This window comes from Bactrocera dorsalis, chromosome 2 (assembly GCF_023373825.1).
Source record: "Bactrocera dorsalis isolate Fly_Bdor chromosome 2, ASM2337382v1, whole genome shotgun sequence".
In the NCBI taxonomy this organism is placed as follows: Eukaryota; Metazoa; Arthropoda; class Insecta; order Diptera; family Tephritidae; genus Bactrocera; species Bactrocera dorsalis.
The window spans coordinates 40,269,010-40,292,242 of record NC_064304.1 but is presented as its reverse complement, the minus strand read 5'-3'; the positions used below and the strand labels follow the sequence as shown (position 1 = coordinate 40,292,242).

General features: G+C 38.3%; 4 protein-coding genes across 5 annotated transcripts in view; 1 reads left to right on the top strand and 3 right to left on the bottom strand.

The window, feature by feature from the left end:
- Nucleotides 1-473: 473 nt before the first annotated feature.
- Nucleotides 474-2,222, top strand: LOC105224600 (hypothetical protein). 2 transcript variants are annotated; one of them, XM_011202746.4, is made up of 4 exons: nucleotides 474-599; nucleotides 664-773; nucleotides 839-939; nucleotides 1,026-2,222. In XM_011202746.4, the coding sequence occupies exons 2-4, from the start codon at nucleotides 722-724 to the stop codon at nucleotides 1,968-1,970; spliced, it is 1,098 nt and encodes a 365-aa protein (XP_011201048.2). In that variant the 5' UTR covers nucleotides 474-599; nucleotides 664-721; the 3' UTR covers nucleotides 1,971-2,222. The 2 variants fall into 2 exon arrangements, with proteins under 2 accessions (XP_011201048.2, XP_029405400.2); XM_029549540.2 differs by having other exon boundaries at nucleotides 547-773.
- LOC105224601 (ruvB-like helicase 1) lies at nucleotides 2,153-3,896 on the bottom strand. Its single transcript, XM_011202747.4, has 3 exons — nucleotides 2,914-3,896; nucleotides 2,660-2,858; nucleotides 2,153-2,600 (listed from the first exon to the last, which is right to left on the bottom strand). Exons 1-3 carry the CDS (start codon nucleotides 3,728-3,730, stop codon nucleotides 2,246-2,248), a joined length of 1,371 nt encoding a protein of 456 aa, XP_011201049.1. The 5' UTR covers nucleotides 3,731-3,896; the 3' UTR covers nucleotides 2,153-2,245.
- A 576-nt stretch (nucleotides 3,897-4,472) lies between these two features.
- LOC105224599 (glycine dehydrogenase (decarboxylating), mitochondrial) lies at nucleotides 4,473-12,487 on the bottom strand. Its single transcript, XM_011202744.4, has 5 exons — nucleotides 11,994-12,487; nucleotides 7,168-7,468; nucleotides 6,884-7,109; nucleotides 4,764-6,824; nucleotides 4,473-4,705 (listed from the first exon to the last, which is right to left on the bottom strand). Exons 1-5 carry the CDS (start codon nucleotides 12,289-12,291, stop codon nucleotides 4,595-4,597), a joined length of 2,997 nt encoding a protein of 998 aa, XP_011201046.2. The 5' UTR covers nucleotides 12,292-12,487; the 3' UTR covers nucleotides 4,473-4,594.
- Nucleotides 12,488-16,307: 3,820 nt separating this feature from the next.
- LOC105224597 (titin) overlaps nucleotides 16,308-23,233 on the bottom strand; it is a 62,439-nt gene continuing 55,513 nt past the window's right edge. The window contains exon 11 of the mRNA XM_049449737.1: nucleotides 16,308-23,231. Coding sequence (XP_049305694.1) covers nucleotides 22,522-23,231 — 710 coding nt within the window. The 3' untranslated portion in view covers nucleotides 16,308-22,521. The remainder of the gene's footprint in view (nucleotides 23,232-23,233) is intronic.

Here is a 23,233-nt window from a genome sequence, read left to right as displayed (position 1 = left end):
TGAATACATTGTCCATCGGCTGATTTGCAACACTGAGGGTATGTTCAATCAAATAAAACTAAAAACTATGAGGCCCCAACAAACAAAAATGAGTTTCAAAAATATGGTGTTAAGGTGAATGATGTGCTTAAATAGGCGATAATTCCTAATTAACCAACCGACAGACGGTAGATGATTTTGTGTCAAAGATTGAGATCACATACCATCCAAGCCTGCAGGCAGAAAAGCTAATTTATTAAGGAAAATATCTGATGGAAGGCAAATATCAAAACCTCTTTATTAACCATAAGTAGTCGATAAACATCGATATCTTATTTTCGTAAATTAGAGTTTAAATAAAAATTAATTTAATGAGACGTCAAAGTGTAATATGTTAGTCGATTTTTGTGAAATTCATTTTTTATTATTGGGGACAAAATAAATAAGTCTTATTATAACAGTATTCACCATCTTTACTCTGTACGATCGATTGACAAAACCTTAATTTGTTTATATTGTATCTTGAGGATCGATAACTATTTGAAATAAAAATGCAACTCTTCAACTTCTGCGGGTGTAATAAAGAAAATGTTTATTGTGGCTTTCGAATGTTCGCGCCGGTGAGAAATTCTATGAAAAGTGCTATTATTTATATTTCTAATCAACAAAATATTATATTAACAGAAATCTAAAGTAATATGAAGCAGTTATATGTTCCATAAGTCGAGGAAAACGTTGCAAGATGAGTGATAGCTCAGCAGATCCCATCATCACAGTTACACTAGAGTCCGCAGGTTAGTAATCAAAATAATGAATGTCCTCGCTTTGCTAAATCAATTATTACTTATTAAACCTGTAGATGGAGACGCTAATGTTGTTAATCTCGATGCTGCTACTAGGAGTCTATTAATAAACGGTGGGCCGAGTAACAATTTACAACAATGTGTTACTCCGTTAAAAGTAGGTTGCAGAAGTTACTTTAACATGCATTATTAGAGCACCATGTTCAGTTGGCCGAATTGTAATCTAAATTTCCTACTTTACAGAATTTTTGGATAGAACTGCCGCAGTTGATCATTGTAGAGACGCGCTTTATTACACAACAGATAGCTGCACAAAATCGTATCTATTCTGCGCAAACATTATTACCAATAACTGATTATAGATTTGAGCTAGACGCGCAGGAGACCTGTACAAACACCGGACAAACGAAGACGCCACCACTACTATTAGAGGTAGGCACACTAGCAAAACCCGATGTTGTTGATGTTGAGGTAAACACTGACAGTCCTAATCCCTGTCGCGATCGGGCACAACAAACAACAAAAACATTAATACAAACTGCAGCGGTAGGCATTCAATGCAATTTAGATGACTATTTGGAATGCGAGGAAGCCCCAACTGATGAGAATGAGTTGAAAGCAAAGAAAAGCGCTGAGGAACAGCAATTTTTGAGATTCACACAAGAAAATTCTATATTTTACTTGAATGGAAGACGCGAGTGCATGTTATGTGGAGAAGTTGAGGACTCAATAGAAAGAATGCTTTCGCACTTAGCACTCCATTGGGGCCCTGCAGCGCTGTGCCATCTCTGTGGTTTACAATTTGAACATCGCAGGCTAATGTCGTTGCATCAATGCAAAACACGACTTCGCAAAAGTAAAAAGAGGAAAAAGATGTACAGACAATGTCCCGTGTTTTGGTGTGGTGCCGTGAATGCCTCAACGAAAGAGTTAAATGAACACTTACGTAGGCACTTCCGCATGCGACGGCGACGCGCTTGTGTGACTTTTACACTCGATCAAACGATAGTAATTAAACGGCCATTTTATACAAAAACAAATTGTTTACATCGATGTAATATATGTTTGCGTCGATATAAAAGTTCTCAAAAATTTACTAAGCATAGAAAACGTTGCCTTAGGTGCTTCATAGCACTAATGAAGGAACAGAAATTTGTAGAGCCTCTACTAATATTTAGTAGAAAATAAAAATACATGCTTACAATTGATAAGTGCATGCTCATAAACACTGAACTGACATAAATAATTGCAACAACGTTGGACAAAAATCAACCTATCTTCTATACAAATTGTTAACTGCTAAACGAAACAAGTGCATTACGATGTACTCTTCGCAACACTATATATATGATAAATGTTCAATTTGCAAATTTTAGTTCATACAATTTATATATTTTTGGAAATGTTTAAAAAAAAAATAAACAATGTAATATTAATGTATATTCTAACTTATCAGTATCAGATTACAACATATATTTGTTGTTCTTCTCTGACAAATGTTTTGAAGAGCGTTTCGCATCCAGGAATAATGAGTGTACATCGTCAATATCCTCCTTTGTAATTTGCGTGCGTCCATTCACTTTGGTCATCTGGTGTGCCGGTGTTAGCAATTGCACCGCATAACGTAAGGTAGATGTACTGCCGATTTCGCTGAGACGACTAAACGCAGTATCTTCCAGCTGTAGGCCCTCAGTTTGCGCGCGCAATTTAATAATTTGTTCCATTTCCGAGGATGAGTATGGTAATGTGCGTATGATTAGCAAACGGTCCAGCAAATCTAAAGGTATGCCATGTGGTGATACAATATCTGTGGTGCCACTGCAAAGAGATTATTCATACAAAATATGTAAATTAAATAAAAGTCTTAAATAGCTTACCGAATGACACAGCGTCCACGGTTTGTTGCAAAGATGACAATTGGTGCAATAGGCGATTCGAGTGACTTATGCAAATACGTAAATGTTTCCAAGTCAAGCATGTGTATTTCATCAATAAAAAGCACACCCGGCACAAGTTCAGCGATGCCCTGATCTATGTATTTGTTAACAACTTTGTTGATCTCCATTCTCAACTTATCTGCAAAAATCATGCTGGCACCATGAAATATAATGTGAATTACTTAACTACAAACCTGTGATTTCAGTTTTCTTCGGCTTCATCAATTGCCCCATCATTGAAAGTACATCCTGTCCACCCTGTGGACGCGCGTTCGCCACGTCCAAATCATGTAAAGTGACATCCTGTATCACTTCCTTCTTTTTGTGTACATCGCCTTTTGGTAAGGGCACATATTCTTCGGTTTCCAAATCGAATTCGGTGGCAAAGGTGTCACTTCGACCCTGACGTTTTACAGCACCACTATTCGCTTCGATATAAATAACATCACCGACTTCTACCTTTTCCTTTTGCAGCGATTCGAAAATGCTGGGATCCAATTTTAATTGTTTTGTACCCTTAGCTGTTTTTAAACCGATTACTACGTTGCTAATAGTTTTGCCATAACCACCCATTGGATTTTCCGTCTCGACTGGTGTCAACTCAGTTACTTCGCCCTCATACACTTCTTTAGTCTCACGTATGCGTAGTCCAATTGAACGACGAAAGTTCTCCATTAAAACTTCTGTTTTCTTGATTTCGCTACTGAAAACTTCAGAACCGACCATGGGGCAGAAGGGCACCTTATTACCCAATTCTTGTGCTATGGCAAGTGCTATTGCTGTTTTGCCAGTGCCCGGCGGGCCAGCTAACAACAATGCACGTCCTGCCATTTTCTTTGACTTTATAAGATCCACTGCGATGCCAGCGGCTTCGCGTGCAGCCTTTTGGCCTACCAACCCTGCTCCGATTGGTAGTGGCACGCCACTCTCATCGAGACCGAGACCCTTCACGTGGCTATGCGCCGCAATACGCTGTGTTCGCACAGTACTTTTTACTTCTTCGATCTTCATGCCGAATGAGATTTGTAGTTTTTACACGTAAATGACTTCTTATAAATTAAATTATCGATCAAACATATAATCTCTTTCTAGAATATTTAAAATGCTTTTCGACGTTTAATGCGGCGCACGCTATTGTTGCTATTGTATTTTAATAAGCAGCCGGTTGTCAAACGACTGACAGTTGCGAAGCAACATGTGTTCGGGAACGCGAAGCTTTTTGTGAGTACAAACTTTTTGGACAGTTTGAAAACTATGGTAGCTTCTAGAATAACAATAATAACAGAGAATGTAGATTTAAATTTGCATTAAGATAAACAAATTACAAATAAAGTTATATCTTAGCAGAATATGGAACTCTTTTCCAATTCCTTCGCTCGCTCTTTCCTATGATGACGTTGAGTGCCCGGACATCGGGCAGACTGATATTTAAAAAGATTAAATAAAGTTCTAAGTGTTAAATCATTACCTATTGCTGATCAAGACCGCGAGTTACCTTAAGAAAACGGAGTTTTGTTTTCGTAATTGCAATCCTACTTATCCAGACGTCACCCTGAGTCCCATTTTATTAACTTGCTGTTTGTATGCTATTCGAGTCGACTCATTGAAGACCCTTTCCTACATATTTCAATCCCTACCGTCGGATGATTGCAATACTTAGTCTTCTTTGCCTACAACCGAGTCTAGGATATCAAACCAACAGACAACGACCCATGTGAAAAGTGTCTTTTCTACTGAAACCATTTCATAGAGCTTCTGGTGTTAGATTAATAACTGCATATTTTTTAATTATACAGTTAATTGAATATTTGAACTTAAAATTTACACTATTAAAAGAGAACACATTATTCAAACGAGAAAATTGCAATATGGTGTTTACAGGTCGGGTAGGATGGGCGGACAAGTACAAACCAAATGCTTATCGCCATAGGCATCATCAATTCTTCCAACAGTGGGCCAAATCTTTGAATCGGGCTTAACAAATAACTGCAAAACCAAAAATGCGATTAGCTTCGAAAAAAGAATAATAAAGTGGTTTACTTACCGCTGGGAAGGCAGCCAGTTCGCGGGTATATGGTCTGTTCCATTTGTCCGAGATGACCTGTGCTTGTGTGTGTGGTGCCATTTTCAATGGATTCACGACTTTGTCCATGCGTCCCTCTTCGATCTCGGTAATCTCCTCACGTATTGAAATCATCGCATCACAGAAGCGATCCAACTCTTCTTTGTCCTCAGACTCTGTCGGTTCAATCATTAAAGTGCCTGCCACAGGCCAAGACATAGTGGGCGCATGGAACCCATAGTCCATTAAACGTTTCGCAATGTCTACCGCCTCAATATTGGCCGACTTCTTTAGATCGCGCAAATCGAGAATAAACTCGTGTGCCACAAGTTGACTCTTCGATGACTTATACAAGGTTTTATAGTGATTTTCCAAACGCTTAGACATGTAGTTCGCATTAAGAATGGCAACTTGGGTTGCACGTTTAAGTCCACGGCTACCCATAAGCTTGATGTAAGACCAGGAAATTGGCAGAATTGCAGAGGAGCCAAATGGTGCTGCCGAAACTACACCAAAACTTTCCTGCTCACATTCTAGAGGACTAATCACAGGGTGACCTGGCAAATAGGGTGCCAAGTGTGCTTTGACGCCAATAGGACCCATACCAGGGCCGCCACCACCATGTGGTATGCAGAAAGTCTTGTGTAGATTCAAGTGAGAGACATCACTGCCATAATCGCCGGGACGACATAGACCCACCTGTGCATTCATATTAGCGCCGTCCAAGTATACTTGTCCACCATGTTTGTGGATCAGATCGCATATATCAGCAACAGTCTCCTCAAATACACCCATTGTGGATGGATAGGTGATCATCAGACACGACAAATCGTTATTGTGCTCTGCCGCTTTGTCGCGTAAATGTGCCATATCGATGCTGCCGTCGGAGAGAATACGTATAGGTTCGACTTTCATGCCAGCCATTTGTGCAGACGCGGGATTAGTACCATGGGCCGAGATGGGAATTAAGCAGACATTGCGATGGCTCTCATTGCGGTGTTCGTGATATCTGCGTATAGCGCGTAGACCAGCATATTCTCCCTGAGCGCCAGAGTTTGGTTGAAAAGAAATCTTATCATAACCGGTAATTTCACAGAGATCCTTTTCGAGTTCGCTGAACATTTGATGATAACCCTTTGCTTGTTCGACGGGCGCAAACGGATGTATATCAGTGAAGTGACGGAAGGAACATGGAATCATCTCGGTAGTGGAATTAAGCTTCATGGTGCAGGAGCCGAGTGGTATCATGGAATGTACGAGAGAAATGTCTTTATTCTCCAAACGTTTCATGTAACGAACCATGCGGGATTCGCTGTGGTGTGAGCTAAATATCGGGTGCTGCAAGAACGGAGATGTGCGCAAAAACTTGGAGCGCTCGATAGAGTTTGTGAGTATATCTTGTGTGGCTAGTATTTCATCCAACGACTTGCACTTAAAGACCCACAACAGATCATTAACGTCTTGCGGACCCACAGTTTCATCTAGTGCTACACCTAGACTGCCGTCAGGGAAGTAGCGGAAGTTAATGCGTTTCTGCTCGGCGCGCTTTTTGATCTCATCAATCGACAAGCTTTCCGACGGTGTGACATGCAGTGTATCAAAGAAGTGTTTGTTATTTATTTGATGGCCTGCTTCGCGCAGACCCGTTTGCAGCGCCAGCGTAAAGTGGTGTATACGATTAGCTATTTCTTTCAGCCCCTCGGGACCGTGGTATATGGCGTACATAGCAGACATATTGGCGAGCAGAGCCTGCGCGGTGCAAATGTTGCTGGTGGCCTTGTCACGACGTATATGCTGCTCACGTGTCTGCAATGCCAAGCGGTAGGCATCGTTGCCATCCATATCACGCGTAACGCCAATCATGCGGCCCGGCATTAGACGCACCAAACTCTGCTTGCAGGCAAAGAAGCCAGCATGGGGACCGCCATAACCCAGCGGCACGCCCAAACGTTGCGATGTACCGATAGCAATGTCGGCGCCGAATTCAGCGGGTGGACGGAGTAGTGTTAACGCAAGCAGATCAGTGGCGACCACAGTTAGAGTCTACGAGGAAAATTATTACTAAGCGCATACTTTAAGTTATTGATTTCGAATCGACTTACGCCATTTTTACGCGCTTTCTCTGCAATATCCTCAATATCCTTAACATCACCAAAAGTATCGGGGTACTGCAACAGGATGCCTGATATTTCACGTCCCTCCAAATCAGCGTTCTCGACCGGTCCAATTTCTGTCACAAACTCCAAAGCTTCAGCGCGTGTCTGCACCACAGATAAAGTTTGTGGATGCAACTTGTTTGACAGGTAGATCTTCTTGCGCTTGTTGTGTCTGCGACGCAAAATAAAAGATTACATTATTCTATTAAGACTCCTTTGTGGAAACTTACCTCGTGCACAAGCTCATGGCCTCGGCGGCGGCAGTACCCTCGTCCAATAGCGATGCATTCGCCACATCCAAACCTGTCAACTCGGCAACCAAAGTTTGATAGTTAAGCAGCGATTCAAGGCGTCCTTGGGCAATTTCTGGCTGATAGGGCGTGTATTGTGTAAACCATCCAGGATTTTCAAAAACATTGCGGACAATCGTATGGGGCACATGACAGTTGTGGTAACCCATACCGATGTAGGAACGCCAAATCTCATTGCGCTTCGCGATTTCACGTATATGGCGCACGAGCTCATGTTCGTCTGTGACATGTTAAGAGAAATTATTATTAGAAATCAGGTTTTAGAACATTATTATCTAAGAAATTTCTGAGGAAATTCGTATGATACAAGATAGTTTGTTTCGAAATTTTGGGCACGAAAATGACAGTAATTATAATTAGGTTAGCCTCACAGATTTATGATTGTGTTGTTCGTCAAGGCTCGAGTTATTGAATTGTTTCAAAACTTCCTACCTGCTTATTGGTAAATCAGAAGTACTTTTTAAGGAAGAGGACCTGAATGTAACAAAATGTGTGGCTTCACATGCCAAATACAATAGTATATTGTCCAGACGTTTCGGTATAGGATATTTGACAGTAGGGTATTTACAAGGCTACTTTACTCTTTACGTATCTACCCATTTGACGAAGAACGTTTTGTAGGTGGAATATCCAGAAACTGAAGTAATATAATATTCCACAACCAAAACTTTTCAAGAGAAACTCCCTCTTTAAGCATGCACAATATTTAACATGATCTTAATGTATTTCGCTTCAATAAACGGCTTTGATACTACTGCATACTTTTGTAGAACCCCTAAAGATAATCTAATGACTGATGCCCTGAGAATACTGCAATTATGGAGGGAACACTCCTTCCACCTTCTGATTGGCTGTGAAAGCATAACATCCAGAGATGGTGAACTCCCAATCGATTGCGATGAAGCGGACGTTCCATTGTCCGACCATGAAGAAGTTCGAATAGCCATTACCCCTCTGAAAAACAACAAAGCGACGGGCCGATCGATTGCCGGCCAAGCTATTCAAATATGGCGGCAATGAACTGATAAGGAGCATGCATCAGTTTTTTGTAGAATATGGACGAAAGCATGCCCGACTATTGGAATTTAAGTGTGCTCTGCCCAATTCCACATTCTGCGCCAACTATCGTGGGATAAGCCTCCTTAACATCGCGTATAGGGTTCTATTAAGCGTATTGTGTGAAAGATTAAAGCCCACCGTCAACAAACTGATTGGACCTTATCAGTGTGGTTTCAGACATGGAATATCAACAACTGACCAGATATTCACCATGCGCCAAATCTTGGAAAATACCCTTGAAAAGAGAATCGACACTCACCACCTCTTCGCTGATTTCAAAGTTTCCTTTGACAGCACGAAAAGAGCTGTGTTTATGACACGATGTCTAAATTGGGATCCCCGAAAATCTATTATGGCTGTGTAAATTAACGTTGAGCAACACCAAAATCTCCGACAAGATCGGGAAGGACCTCCAGAACCGTTCGATACCAATTGAGGTTTCAGACAAGGCGACTCCCTTTCATGCGACTTCTTCAATCTGCTTTTGAAGAAAATAATTCCAGCTGCAGAACTTAATCGAGAAGGTACAATCTTCTTTAAGAGTGCACAGCTGCTGGCGTATGCCGATGATATTGATATCATTGGCCATTACAACCGGGAAGTTAGTTCTGCTATCTCCAGACTGGATAAGGAGACGAATCAGATGAGTCTGGTAGTGAATGGCGGCAAGACGAAATATATCCTGTCATCAAACAAACAGTCGTCGCACTCACTGTTGACAGTCATAACTACGAAGTCGTAGATAATTTCGTCTATCTTGAAACTAGTATTAACATCGACAACAATCGATATCCAACGCAGATCTTGCCAACAGGTGCTACTTCGGACTGAGTAAAATCGTCTCTCGACGAACGAAACTCTATAAGTCGCTTATTATTCCCGTCCTGCTACATGGCGCAGAGGCATAGACGATGACAACATCTGATGATTCGACGTCACCAGTTTTCGATAACAGCCTTTTGCGCATTGGCATTAGATGGAACGCTGAGCTGTACGAGTTATACCACGACATTGATATAGTTCTGCGAATTAAGCAACGCTGACTAGGCCATGTCGTCCGAATGGATGAAAACGCTCCAGCTCTGAAAGTAGTAGTTCCAATCGTTGGAAAGACCAGGTAAAGAAGGACCTGACTACGCTTGAAATCTCCCATTGGCGCCAAATAGCGAAGAGGAAGAACGATTGGTGCGCTATTGTAAAGCCTATATGGCTAATCTTATTATAGATCAAATCTAAGAAACCTTATACCTTGACCTTAAATAGATCTTCTAGAAGAGGGAGACACCATGGGTTACAAGTGTTTTCTCGATAAGGTTAGATTTTTGAAGGTTTCCCATAGACTAGTTGATGATCTAGTTGTTAAGATAGTAGGTTAGGTTAGGTTAGATGGCTGATCAGAGATCGCACATGGACCAATAGATGTAGTCATTTGTGAAGCCATTGAAAATCGAACTCCCGTAATCGGACTTAGAGATCGGCGAACCGCTTAGTAGCCAATACAAATTTGCAAAGGCGCTTAATTTCTATGCCCGCCAGATCGGTGGGATGTCTGAAGGTATGTGCCCCCAAGTGCCTAAGTCTTGATCTCCCAAAAGCAGGGCAGTCAAGAAGGAAGTGCTGGCTAGTTTCTACTGCATCTTCTTCCAAGCAGCTTCTGCATGCGGCGTCCGGTAAGATTCCCAGTCTTACAGCATGTATGCCAATAGGGCAGTGGCCCGTCAAGAGCCCCATCACTAATGAGAGGCTAGCTTTTCTGAGGGCAAAGAGATCACTAGATCTCCTGCGATCTATATTGGGCCAAAAGGCTTTTGCGACCGCGCAGGTACCAATGCTGGTCCATCGCTGACCAAGCATCCGCGAGGCCCAGCTATCCAGTAGTAGAACACAAGAGGATGCAGGAGCACCTACCCGTTCCCATTCTACCGATAGCGATTCTAGGGTTAGGTTACCTGCGATTCCGTTGTGGCCCGGCACCCATACCAGTCTTATAATAAAAGCTCTCGCCGCCAGAGACAGTGACGCCAGACACTCTTCGACCAGCCCTCAACGCACTGTGAATGAGTTCAAGGCTAGTATCGCCGCTCTGCTATCTGAGTGAATGGTCACTTCTCTGAAGGTAGACACTCTCTTGAGCAGCATATCTGCTACTACCTTGATGGCTGCAACCTCAGCCTGGAAATCACTGCAATAGTCGGGAAGTCTGAAGCTGGATTTGATGGAGAACCCCCCGACAGATAGTAACATAGTTCCATAAAATTTTTTTTGCTGCCTTTAGTTGTGAAAACTTTGAATGTTTTCAAATGTCCAGAGTACGAATTTATTCATAAAATTATCGAATGTCCTCTCTTTTATTATTGTGGTTGTGGATAAAATTATTTAACAAAGATTTTGTCTCAAATTTTATATTTCTAATCAAATTTCGTGTGCGGAATTGTTGTGAATGTTGGAAAGGCTTAAGGCCATTCAGTTTTATCAAAAACACAAGCATACGAGTAGTACAAAGCCTTCAAAGACGATCCAGAAAATATAGAACAAGTGAAGGATATGGTGCTTGGAAATCATCAGGCAAGTATTAGAGAGATGGCAAGATGCTAATTTTTTTGCGATATTCGTTGTTTGGTGTACCACGAATTTGTTCCGGAGAGACCAACGGTCAAAAAGCAGTTCCATTTGGCCGTACTGAGGCGTTTGCCTGAGAACATCCGTCAAAAACGGTAGAATTGTGTAAGAACAATTCATGGATTTTACACAATGATAATGCACCATAGCATCGAGCCAAGATTGTGACCGAATTTAAAGTCAAAAATGCGTATGAAAGTGTTTCGAGAACTGGAAAAATATTTGGCATAAGTTCGATAGTATTCGATCAAGAGGTGATTACTTTGAAGGAGACCAAATATTCTATATATTGATGAATAATTGAATATTTTACGTTTAATTTACAGTCTTACTTACTCTTAATTTCATTACTTATTTGTCACAATACAAGTATACAAGTATGTATATTTACCGACGGTGCGTCTTATCTTCAAACCATGGTCGAGACTAAACTTAAATCGTGTGAAAAATTTTTTTGCTAAAGCATTCTTCAAGCAATACCAAACGCCGAATATATTTATGCCAAGCAAAATCGCTTCATAAGATTCACAAATGCCATTATTTGTTATCAAGACGTAAATTTGAGTCGAGCTAAACAGTCTGACCACATGATACCGCCTTGAAAGTGTACCTAAACGCTGTGTCTGTGCGAGTTTTAGTAAATCACTAAGCCCTCATACAATATTTGTACAATCACCAGGAAACGTTGTCAGCTCAAATATTGTGTTAAAAATAAAAATAATTTGTTGTATTATAAATAAATGGGAGATTCGCAAAACACGTCTTCAATGCCCTAACAACCGAAGACAATCAATGATAAGCGCTGTTGAACCGCCGACCTATGCGTATTATAATGACTGGACCCGACGCTCTTATCAGTGCTAGTGTATACGAAAACCGCTGGGGGTCTGCTGACTATTTGCCGATTCAGTAATACAAACAACAAGTGAATGAAAAATCGCGATTAAAAGCGAAGGAATATCACGACGATACAAATTTTTTTCGGAATAAGATGCATCTTAGAACCAGGGCTTAATTCGACATGAACTTTTTTTGAAATTCAAAATATTCCTCCAACAAATACTCACTTAAAGGCTTTTCCAAGTTGAGATCACGCTTCAATTGTATGCGCTTCGGTACAGCCTTTTCCGTTAGCTCCTCCAAGGATTTAAAGCCCAGCGTATCCAACATGGCGACCACATCGGTTTTACGCGGTCCAATATGACGGCTGGGGAAGTCAGATTTCGAGGGAAACAACACTTCACCCACAGGCACGGTGGCTAAGCAACGTGTTTGGTAGAGCACACGTGGCAGCTGCCAAGATTTATGCGTTGACTGCGTGAGCGCGACCAGTTGGCGCGTTGGTATGCGGTTTAAATGTTGCATTATTATGAATATTTTCAATTTATGGAAACACAAAAATTATAGAGGATTTCTGACTAAATAAAGAGCATTAAGCTTTCACTGCACTTTCGTTTTCACTGCAAGTAACCGCCACTACTTCAGATGTGAAGCAATCTTCTCAAGAGAATTGCTTCTACCGCCACCAACTGCTGATCACCGACTAACTGAAACGAGCCATTGGCGTATAGACTAAAGTAAGTGGTCTAAGCTGCGCTTAAGCGCTCATTTGCTCTTATCAGCAGCAAGCATTGTCTGAAATTTCCACTGATTAAGATTTTGCTAGTCTTATCTCACAGTTCGTTGGGTTTCTATGTGTTTGGTTTAAAGATCTCTGCAGGAAAAATTCTCAATGAAAAATATGGGATGCAAATATATTAGGCATTTGCTAACATAACCTTTAATATCGTAGTAAATGAAATTAAATTCTGTTGTAATTAATTTACCAAAATTGTATAATATTTGTCATTACTTTCTAAGGCACGTTTGAGTCTTTCTCAAATATAACTACAACTCAGAAATAAGAATTCCTAATTTTTTATTAAACTCCTTCTTTATTGGCGTAGACACCACGTACGCAGTTATAGCCGAGTTTACAACAGCGTGCTAGTCGTTCTTCCTTTTCACTGTTTGGCACAAACTGGAGATTAAAAATGTAGCCAGGTTTTTCTCTACCTGGTCTTTCTCTTCCTCTGCTTCCCTCGGCGGGTACTGCGTCGAATACTCTAAGGGCTGGAGGTTTTTCATCCATTCGGACGACATTCAGCGTAGCCGCTGTCTCTTAATTCGGTGAACTATGTCAATGTCGTGGTATATCTTGCACATTCCATCGACTGCGGTATTCGACGTTACCAATGTGCAAAGGACCACTCAATGCTCTTTTTACTGGTTTTTTCAAGACTTAGCCAACCATGATAAGGCCCAATCAGTTTGTTGACAGTGGGCTTTAATATTTCACACAGCACATAGCAGTCTTATCGAACGGTAGTTAGCGCAGATTTTGGAGACTCCCTTTTTGTGGATTGGGCAGAACACACTTAAATTCTAATCGTCAGGCATGCTTTCGTCATACCATATTCTACAAAGAAGTTGCAATGTTTGAACATTTGAAGAGTCAGCTGGGAACTTTTATGGGAATGTCTAGAAACCTTATCTGAATGAGCCTTAAAAATCAATAATACAAATACTATTGAGAGAAAGAAAAACAGACATTATATCGTTGTTTAAGGACGAGTTTAATTTAGGGACCTTTACTTTTCAAATAACTTCATAAAAAATGCAAATGTCAAGTAAAAATCCAATATCCATGGCGTCGGATTAATATCTATTTCGTTCCGTTAAAAAAAAAAAGATTTAGTTGTTAAAAATCGTCGAGGAATAGCATTTGGGTCAGCTTAAACCATTTTGAAAAATGTTTTTGTCTCAAACTTTTAAAATCTCGATTGGTGGTAAAATCAATCAAATGATTCTTTGTCACCTTTAAGCAAAAAACTCGACTCATATTCGCCTAATTTAACTCCGTGCGGGCAAATCTAAAGGGTTAATGAGTGTAAAAAGTCCTTGGCCTGACACATAGATGCTAACTCCATATTATTTTGTGTTAGCCCTAACCTTCAAAAGACGCGTGCATAAATATGGCGCTGTTATTATACCATTTTGAGTGAAGCGACTTTTGTTATTGAGAAAAAACTGAAAAAGGAATTTCGGGTGTTGATAAAAATTTGCTTTTTGATGGGAAAAACACACATGAAGCAAAACCTTGCCTTGATGACGAGTTTCTACACACGGCCCCAAGTTTAGACGTGATGAATATGTACATAATATCATTCACGAATATTTGGGTATAAGGGCATTCGGCGCAAAGTAGGTAAGGTAGCTCACTTTTAACCAAAAATAACGGCCAGTTGATGAATCGGAGCAGTGTTTGCGTAATAAACCCGAATTTTTTCGTCGATATGTGACAATGGATGAAAAATGGCTAGATCATTTCGATCCGAAGTTTAATCGACTGGCATCCGAGCGGACTGCATACGATGAACCCGGTCCAAAGCGTAGAAAAATGTAGCAATCGGCTGGCAAGGTTATGGGGTCTGTATTTTGTGATACGTATTTTTACTGACTACCTTGAATAAGGAAAAGCCATCAACAGTGACTATGACATAGCGTTATTTGATGAACAAAATCGCCAAAAATCGGACGAACGGACGGACAGACAGTCGACTGCATTTCAACTTTTCCCGTCATCCTGATCATTTATATATAGGGTGGGCCATAAAAATTTTAAATTTCGAAGATAGGACGTAAAAGATTGAGTGTAGCGTTTGCTGTATGGCACGTAGCGCCGTCCTGCTGAAACCAAATGTTGTCCAAGTCTTCCTGTTCAATTTGCTTGAAGAAAATTTCTGTTAATATTGCGCGATATCGCTCACATTGATGTTTATGGCGGTTCCTTCTTCATTTTCGAAGAAAAATGGGCCGATGATTCCACCAGACCAAAATCCGCACCATACCAGTGATTCGGTGGGTGCATTGGCTTTTCGACGATTACGTGTTCTGTGCCCCTAATGCGACAATTCTGCTTGTTAACGTAACCATGGAGGTTGAAATGAGTCTCGTCTGAAAAGACGATTTTTCGGTCAAATTGAAATATCGAATCGAAGAAGGTCCTGAAGCCTATATGGTAAAAGCAAAATTGCGTCTTATCGGGAGTGGATTACACTGAAGGGGATGAAACTGATTTTGTAGAAAAACTAAAGAATTATTAATTTAAAATCAAATTCACTTTATTTCTTGATTACAAGAGTATGCTATCAGAGCAATTACCAATTACAATAAATCGGCGGGCGTCGATGATGCTTGCATTAGCTTCTTTGTGGAAGGAATTTAAGAGTGATCTGCATAATCCACAAAATGGAAGATCCCACAATCTGCGTCAGATACCGTGGAATAAGCCTCCTCAACATCGCATATAAGGTTCTGTTGAGCGTACTGTGTGAAAAATTAAAGCCCAACGTCAACAAACTGATTGAACCTTCTCAATATGGCTTTGGGCCTGCAAAACCATCAACTGCTATGCGCCAAAACTTGGAAATACCATTGAAAAGAGGATCAACAAGCACAACGATTCAAGGGTGTTCTTGACTGCTCAAAATGGAGTTACCTTTATGCCGCTATGTCTGAATTTGGTATCTCCGCAAAACTAATACGGCTGTGTAAACTGACGTTAAGCAACACTAAAAGCTCCGTCAGAATCGGGAAGGACTTCTCCGAGCCGTCCGATACCTGGATAAAATAGTTAGAGCTGCATAGCTGAACAGATAATGTACAGTCTTCTATATGAGTGTAAAACTGCTGGCGTTCGCCGATGATATTAATATCATTGACCCCAACATCCGTGCCGTTAGTTCTGTGTTCTCCAGACTGGATAATGATACGAAGAAAATGGGTCTGGTAGTGAATGAGCCTTGAAATCCAACGCGATATAACTCCTGCCAATAGGTACTACTTCGGACTGAGTAGACCATACCATAACCAAACTCTAGGTCTTTGTTCGTCGAGAGAGAACTTTACTTTTTAAATAAGTTCTCTCTCGACGAACAAAGACCTAGAGTTTGGTCATGTCGTCCGAATGGATGAAAATACTACAGCTCTGGAAGTACTGAACGCAGTACCCGCGGCGGGAACGATTGACGTGCTATTGTAAACTCGGATATAACCACCTAAGCGGTGCTCACGCAAACAAAGAAGAAGAAGTGTGCTATCAGAAATGCACCTCTGTAAGTATAGTGAAGCCGAAGTAAAGATTTTTTCTTGTTTTCCAGTACACTTGACACAAAATACATCAGCTTTTAATGGCATATGTGAAAAAGCGAAAGACTTTATAGTTATTATGAAAGTTTGACAGTTCGTTTCCTTTACATATCACAGTTATGTGCCTATCCTCTTTGGCACAGGCTGTACAAAACTTTCTTTACGTACTAGCTTGAGTAAAAGTCATAAACTTTGTTTAATAATTTTTATTTAATGCGCTTTTATTGGCTTTCTTTGTTATTATTATCGATATAATTATTCTTAATGCCTTAAACGAATAAGATAAACAAATTACACAAACTAAATAACAAAATAAATTTATATAACTATACAACATGGTGCATACACATACATAACATAGCATAGCAGGGCTATTAAATATTCGGAAAATGGCACGTTTTTAACTTTAATTGTTGCAATAGTTTATAGTATGATACATAATTATTTTTTTGTTTTATAAATTAATTTGAATTATGAAAAACATATGAAAAATAGTAATTTCAATTTACATATAAATTAACAACATATGCATTTCTATATATATTTTTTCACCGCGTTTTTTTTTTGTTAACATTAAAACAATTTAATTAACTTAAGCAAACTTCATTATACATAGATTTATATATTTATTTCAATATTTTTATGCTATAAATATATTTTTCATCTGTTGCTGCTTAAATTTAACTAAAATTTTGCTTTTGTATATTTAATATACCTACTTGCATTGCACTAATACTCACACACGCGCAAAATATTATTATTGTATATAATAAAATTTTTTTGTTGTAGTGAATTTGCTTCGATTTTTGTTGTTTGTATATTTTTAATTTTTATTTATTATTATTTTTTTTATTTATTATATATACTTATATATTTTTTAATTTTTTGATATTTATTTAAATAATTTTTAGTTTTTTTTGATATTTATTTATATATTTTTTAAGTTTATTTTTATGTATTTTTTTAGTTTGTTTATGTATATATTTTTCAATTTTTCTTTTGGAATTTTGACATTTGTCCAGCTTATCGCTCATATATATTATTCGAAACGAAGCTTTCTGTATGTTTGATTAAATATTTTTTTTTTCATTTCATAACTGTAATTATAAATATCTCATTACTATTTGTAAATTTCACATTATGTCCAAAATATTTAACTAATTAATAATTTAATATAATATATAATATATATATATGCGTTTTTGTTATTGTAATTTGTTCTATAATTACTACATATATATGGAAATTCAGTCATTAACATTTAATTGGGTCTTTGAACAATATTTCGGAATTGAATGCTGTATTTGGTTACTGAAGTTGAGCATTTTTTTTAAATATTCGCAAAACACATTATTAAAGTATTTTTTTATAAATTTTAAATACTTTCAGTTAGTAGTTAGATAGGCGCTTTGCGAGACCTTCAAAAAACCACTGAACTATGTAAGTGTGTTGGTACGAGTATTTGTGTATAACAGGAAACTTCAAACGCATTACATTACGAGTAAATACCGAGCGAGAAAGGCAAGTAAGAGTTCTAAGAAATTTATTTGAATATTAATTTTTTTAAGTGTGTAGTATTAGTAGTTAGATTGCTTAAAATTTATTTTTAGTGCTATTTTATTTTGGTATAGTATTTTCTATAGCTATTCGCAAGTAAGTTGCTCACTAAGCATATACATGTGTATGTATGTATGCTTGTATGTATGAATATATGAGGTATGTTGCAAGTGGTGCTATGCTTCTAGGCCCAACCAGTTTTCAGGTGCAAAATTTCGAAAAACTTTATTGATTTTAAATCATTTATATATGTTTACTATTATATATGTAAATACAGTTATATGTTTGCTATGTATATGAGTGCTAAAATGCGTGCAGTTAAAGAAGTTTTGGAGGGTGAAGAAGTAGAGTAATGTTGGTGCGCGATTATCTAGTACTTAACTGTCTATATAATTAGACTAACTTATTGCTGTTTCTCGACTGCTAACTGTAACTCCTCGATTTTTAAATATTTCTATCATTATTGCTTTATAATTGTCAGTATAATTTTAGGGCTTCAGAAGTGTGTGTGTGTGTAGTTTTCTATTTATTCAGCGTGAAATTCTATAGCCGCGTTCATAATGGTTCTCTTTTCAATAATTTAATATACAAGTTTGCTAGTTTCTAGATCGAAGAAGGAATCGCATGAGAATGACGAACCTTTTCAGCACCTTTGTTGAGTGCATTTTTCTTCCTGTTATGTAAACAATTTAAAAATTAATAGTTTAAAGATTTGAAATCGTTTTCACTAAAGAAATAATATTTTTTCAAAGAAAATATTTCAATAAAAAATTGAACTGCAAACTCTGCGTTTCTTAACACCAACGAATATCAACGATCGTCATCCCCATTTGAAAGTGTCACTTTTTTGGCGTTTTCTTATTCTTTCGAATATGGAACTGTGGACTAAATTATTTGTAAACTAAACCTTCTTTTCTGTTCTTTCACGACGTCACGAACCATTAGTTCTTCAGCCAACCGCATTACAAAAGAAGTAAAGGAACGAAATTGTAGTAAACTATTTTTTCTTTTTTGATCAAAGCGAAAGCATTTCTACATGAAAAGATTTACACCTGAACAATGTTTACTAATCGTTCAATTTTATTATGAAAATTCACGTTCTGTAAAAAATGAGTTTCGTGCGTTTCTCTCAACTTATGGTCTACATAATCGACCTACTGGGAGTACTATTCGCAACACCATCACCCATCTCGAGACGCAGCATTCATTATTGGATAATTTTCGGAAGAATATTCCGAAGACGGGAAGACCGTGGGGACTTGATTCGGCGCCGTTCGCGGCAACTTGTACTGACGTATGGAACGACTAGGCGCATTTTAAGTAGAGGTCTTAAATTGAAAGCGTACCAAAAACAACTTGTGCAAGAACTAAAGCCGCTCGACCTTTCCAAGCGACATCGTTTCGCTCTATGGGCTTTTGAAGAGTTCCAGGAAGATCCGACATTTTCGAGCCAAATTTTGTTCAGCGATGAGGCCTATTTCTGTCTCAATGGATATGTAAATAAATAGAATTTCCACATTTGGGCCGAACAGCAACTTGAAGAGATTCAAAAGCTGTCATTTTATCCAGAAAAAACAACTGTTTGGTGTGGTTTGTTGGTCGGCGGAATCATCGATCCATATTTCTTCAAAAATGATGTCAGTGAGACCTTAACCGTCAATGGCGACCGGCCATGCTAATGGCCATGCTAACCAACTCTTTGAAGCCTGAAATTGAAGTTCGTGATCTCGAGAATGGGGGACGCAATTAATGCGATCTAATATAGCCAGAAATTATGTTTCATGCAGTATGCTTCGAGCAGAGGTCTTTGCTATTGGAAAAGCCGCGGGGCTTACGTTATAACGGCAGTGAACAAGATTGCCCAGAAGAGTCTATGGCTGTCATACGAAAACGTGACCGACATTAGGAAACCCTTACATTATCATTACGCCGATCATGGCAAGAGAGGTCAAAATGCGATGGAGTGATGCATCGGGGTGTAAAATTGTAAAAGTGATGTGTAAAGTGGTAGAAATAAACTGGAAATATCAAGAGCAAGATACCAGAGAAACAGTGGAGTATCTATTGGCAAAGCAACGTTTAAAGTATTTGGGGGCTCTTAGAGTCTTATACCACTGGAAGAGGTATCAGCTGTGAAGCCGCAGAATCTGATGAAATTCGCGTTAAGCGCTGGCATCCTAAAGGAAGTACGGCATCAAGCGCAATAAAATAATTAATGAGATTGCAAAGAGTGGTGACGGTTGTCATTCGAAAACGTGACAGAGATTTTATTGAAATTTCCTTTAAGCGTTGAAATCTTGCAGAATAATCACTTTTTTGAGATTCCAAACTGGTCGGTGCTTGGCTTATTAGCCTGCCAGACTAATCTAACCCAACTTAACTTGGAAATACGCGTTGATATTCGAAGCGTGAGGAAATGCAAATCTTGAAGCTTCAATTTAGAAACGATACGAAGATTGAATAAGTTAAGAAGCGATCAAAATAAACTTAATTAATTTGTTTTAATTTAAAAGCAAATTACTAAAACATTTATAAGATAATGCTAGTTTATTTAATTTAAAAACGTTTATCATTTCAATTTTGCTTATTTCAATGGAAAACTCCGAGAATTCCTTAAAATATAGTTATTTGAAAAGTACACTTTAAATATTATCATATTTTTCATAATTACTTTTAATTTTTTTTTAAATATTTTGTTACATAAATGGAGTTCACAAAGTAATACATATTTAATTGAATTTTAAAGAATTACAGCCAGCTATGTAAGCACTTTATCATAAAAAAGATTTTCTGGTAAAAAAATTCATGAAAATCACTGTTGAAAATTTGAAAACAAATCGAGTATGAAAGTTAGGATGTTTAGAATTAGTTAAAATTTTATGAAGAGTACATCAAATTGACACATTTCTTCTAAATATTGAAACCTCTGATAACAAGAGACTTATTACTGTCGCTCATTTTCTAAAACCTTTAAAATTAAGTACAATTTATCCATGTTTGTCCCATAGCCAACAAATTTTTGGGTAAAACACTGCATTCTAAATGTAAAATTATCATTTTCTTGAGACATAAAGTCGAGTATAAAATTTCCATGTGATGCTAAGCGTGTGTCTCTACTACCCACACTGCCACAAGCCAACATTTCTCGTTTATATGTGTATCACTCATAGTTGCCCTAGCTACATATTTTCAAAAAGCGGTTACTCTCCTAAAACTCGTGCAAGGCGATTATTCATGTACTCGGGTTAAACTACTGAGTTTTATAAGTGCAAATATTCTTTTGACAACCGAAATCGGATAACTCAAACAAAAAAGGGGCCGTATGAGTTTTGAAACGTACAGAATATTGGAAAAGGTCAGCGAGAGCAGGCATTCGTAAGTCCCTTGTTTATATGTGTACTAAAAACGTCGAAGCAATAGACAACAAAAAAGAGCTGGTATGAGAGAAACGTCAAAAGGATCTACGATTTTGGATGAAAGTAATATGAAGTTGGTCCCGATAGCTGACACTCTTAAGTTATCAAAGACAGATGTTGTCTGTTTAATTCTTTTTAAAGTGAGAGCTACGTCAGCTCACTCATAATCAACTACAAGTAACAACGAATTGATGTTTTTGAGTGCTGTTTGGAGCGGCTCTATGGTAAACAATCAGAAAGAATGAAACATTGTGATCCCTTAATTTTACTCCACTTTAATTTAAGGTAATTTGAGAACCCAAGTCAATTCATCAAAGAATCCGAGCCAAACCCCAAGTAAAAAAAGATAGAAGACTGCTGGCTTTATACTATATTTTCGCATGTACAAGGGATAATTTTTAACGAATCTATCTTGAAAAGGCCAATAAAAACTCTTGTTGTACAGTAATAATTGGATTGTTCGATGAAGAAAATCGCAAAAAATGATCTTATTTGAAAGCGAAGAAAGTACTGTTTCATCAAGGCAACGAAGATAAAATGCATGATTCGAGCTTAGAATTGCATCTTCTTCTAATTTGTTTTCCGGATCCGACCACAGCTATCTTTCCGCGTTGGAAAGCTCTCACCTATGCCAAGAATTCCTTCCTCTTCTAACTTGTTCTCGGTTCTAACTCGTTCTGACCCCAAGCTACGTTTTACCGGTAGATCTCAACAGAATGCTCATTGGAAACAAAACACCGAGTCTGAGTTTCATGGAAACGTTGAAAAATTTTGTGGTCCTAGCTATACCGTGTCATATGATCACTTTAATCTACTTTTGGAAAATTCTTCTTCGAAAGTACTGCACGGTTCTTAAATGTACTTATATATTCTTTACTTGACTTGAGTTCCTTATCCAAGAAAAATTGGTAGGAACGCTCTTTGGCTTTAAAAAGAGTTCATGTTTCAACTTTCGACATGCTCGTTGTTATAAAGGATCTAGGATCATGTATTCTTTATGTAGTTTTCCGCTTGAGTTATCCAATTTCGACTGCAATAATTATTCCGGCATTATCGGTCCTATATTACTGCTACAAATAAATAAACGCTCTATTGATTTTCCGAAACTGGATTTGATTACAAGTTCCTTCGCACTACAGTATACGTATGTATAACTACGTTTATGTTTGTATGTATGTATGTAAATATAATTTCTATCTTACTTTGCTCCGACACTAAAAACTTGTTAACAAGATTTTTTCTCTCAATTCAACTACAGACACACAGCATTCAGCACTTTCTTGCTTCCCTACACTACACACTACAATCACTTGTTTTTTCGGGTTTCTTTTTATTTTGTTTTATATATTTAGGCAGCTCGGTTAACTCCAAGGGTCTTCTTCAATAGTTTCTTTTTTCACTTCATTCAAATTTTTGTGTTGCTGTTGTTGTACTAATTCAAGTGGCTGTTGTTGCTGCCAAAGTTGTTGTTATTATTGTTGTAGCTATTTAAATTACTAGTGTAAAGGCCCAAAGAGGCGAATGTTGTTGTAACGGAAGTTGGTTGCATTGTTGGTAGAGCCATACCCAGGGGTGTATTACTCGTGTATGGGTTGCCGCCACTAGTCGCGTTGTAGGACAGAAATGATGGAGACGAATTATTTGTGATGAATTTGTTGGTGTTTTCACTGCCAACAGCTGTGGTGTTTGTTGTTGTTCTTGTTGTGGTCATAGCTGTCGTCATCGCCGTCGTAATCGTCGTAGTCAGATTATACAAATTGTAAGTATTTGCTGTTGTTGTGGTCGTCATTGTCGTTGTTTCAGTACTATATAATGTTGTTGTTGTTGGTATTGTTGTTGTTGTTGTTGATCTGTCCAGCATTGTGAAACTATGCTTGCTATTCAAGTTTGATACTGTTGCTGTTGTTGTAGTTATAGGCGTATTTGTGATGTTCATAGAGGAGAAGGAAAAATTGGTAATTGTTGTTGCTGTAGCTGGTGTTGAGGTGAAATTAGTGGTGTAGTTAGTTGTATTACCGCTCAGACCAGCAATTCGATAATTGGTCGTGATCTCAGTCGTTGTTGTCGGCGTCCCGGTCGTATTTGCAGTTATTGCTGTTGTTGTAGTCGTTGTTGTGCTGTTACTCATATACCCTACCCCAGCT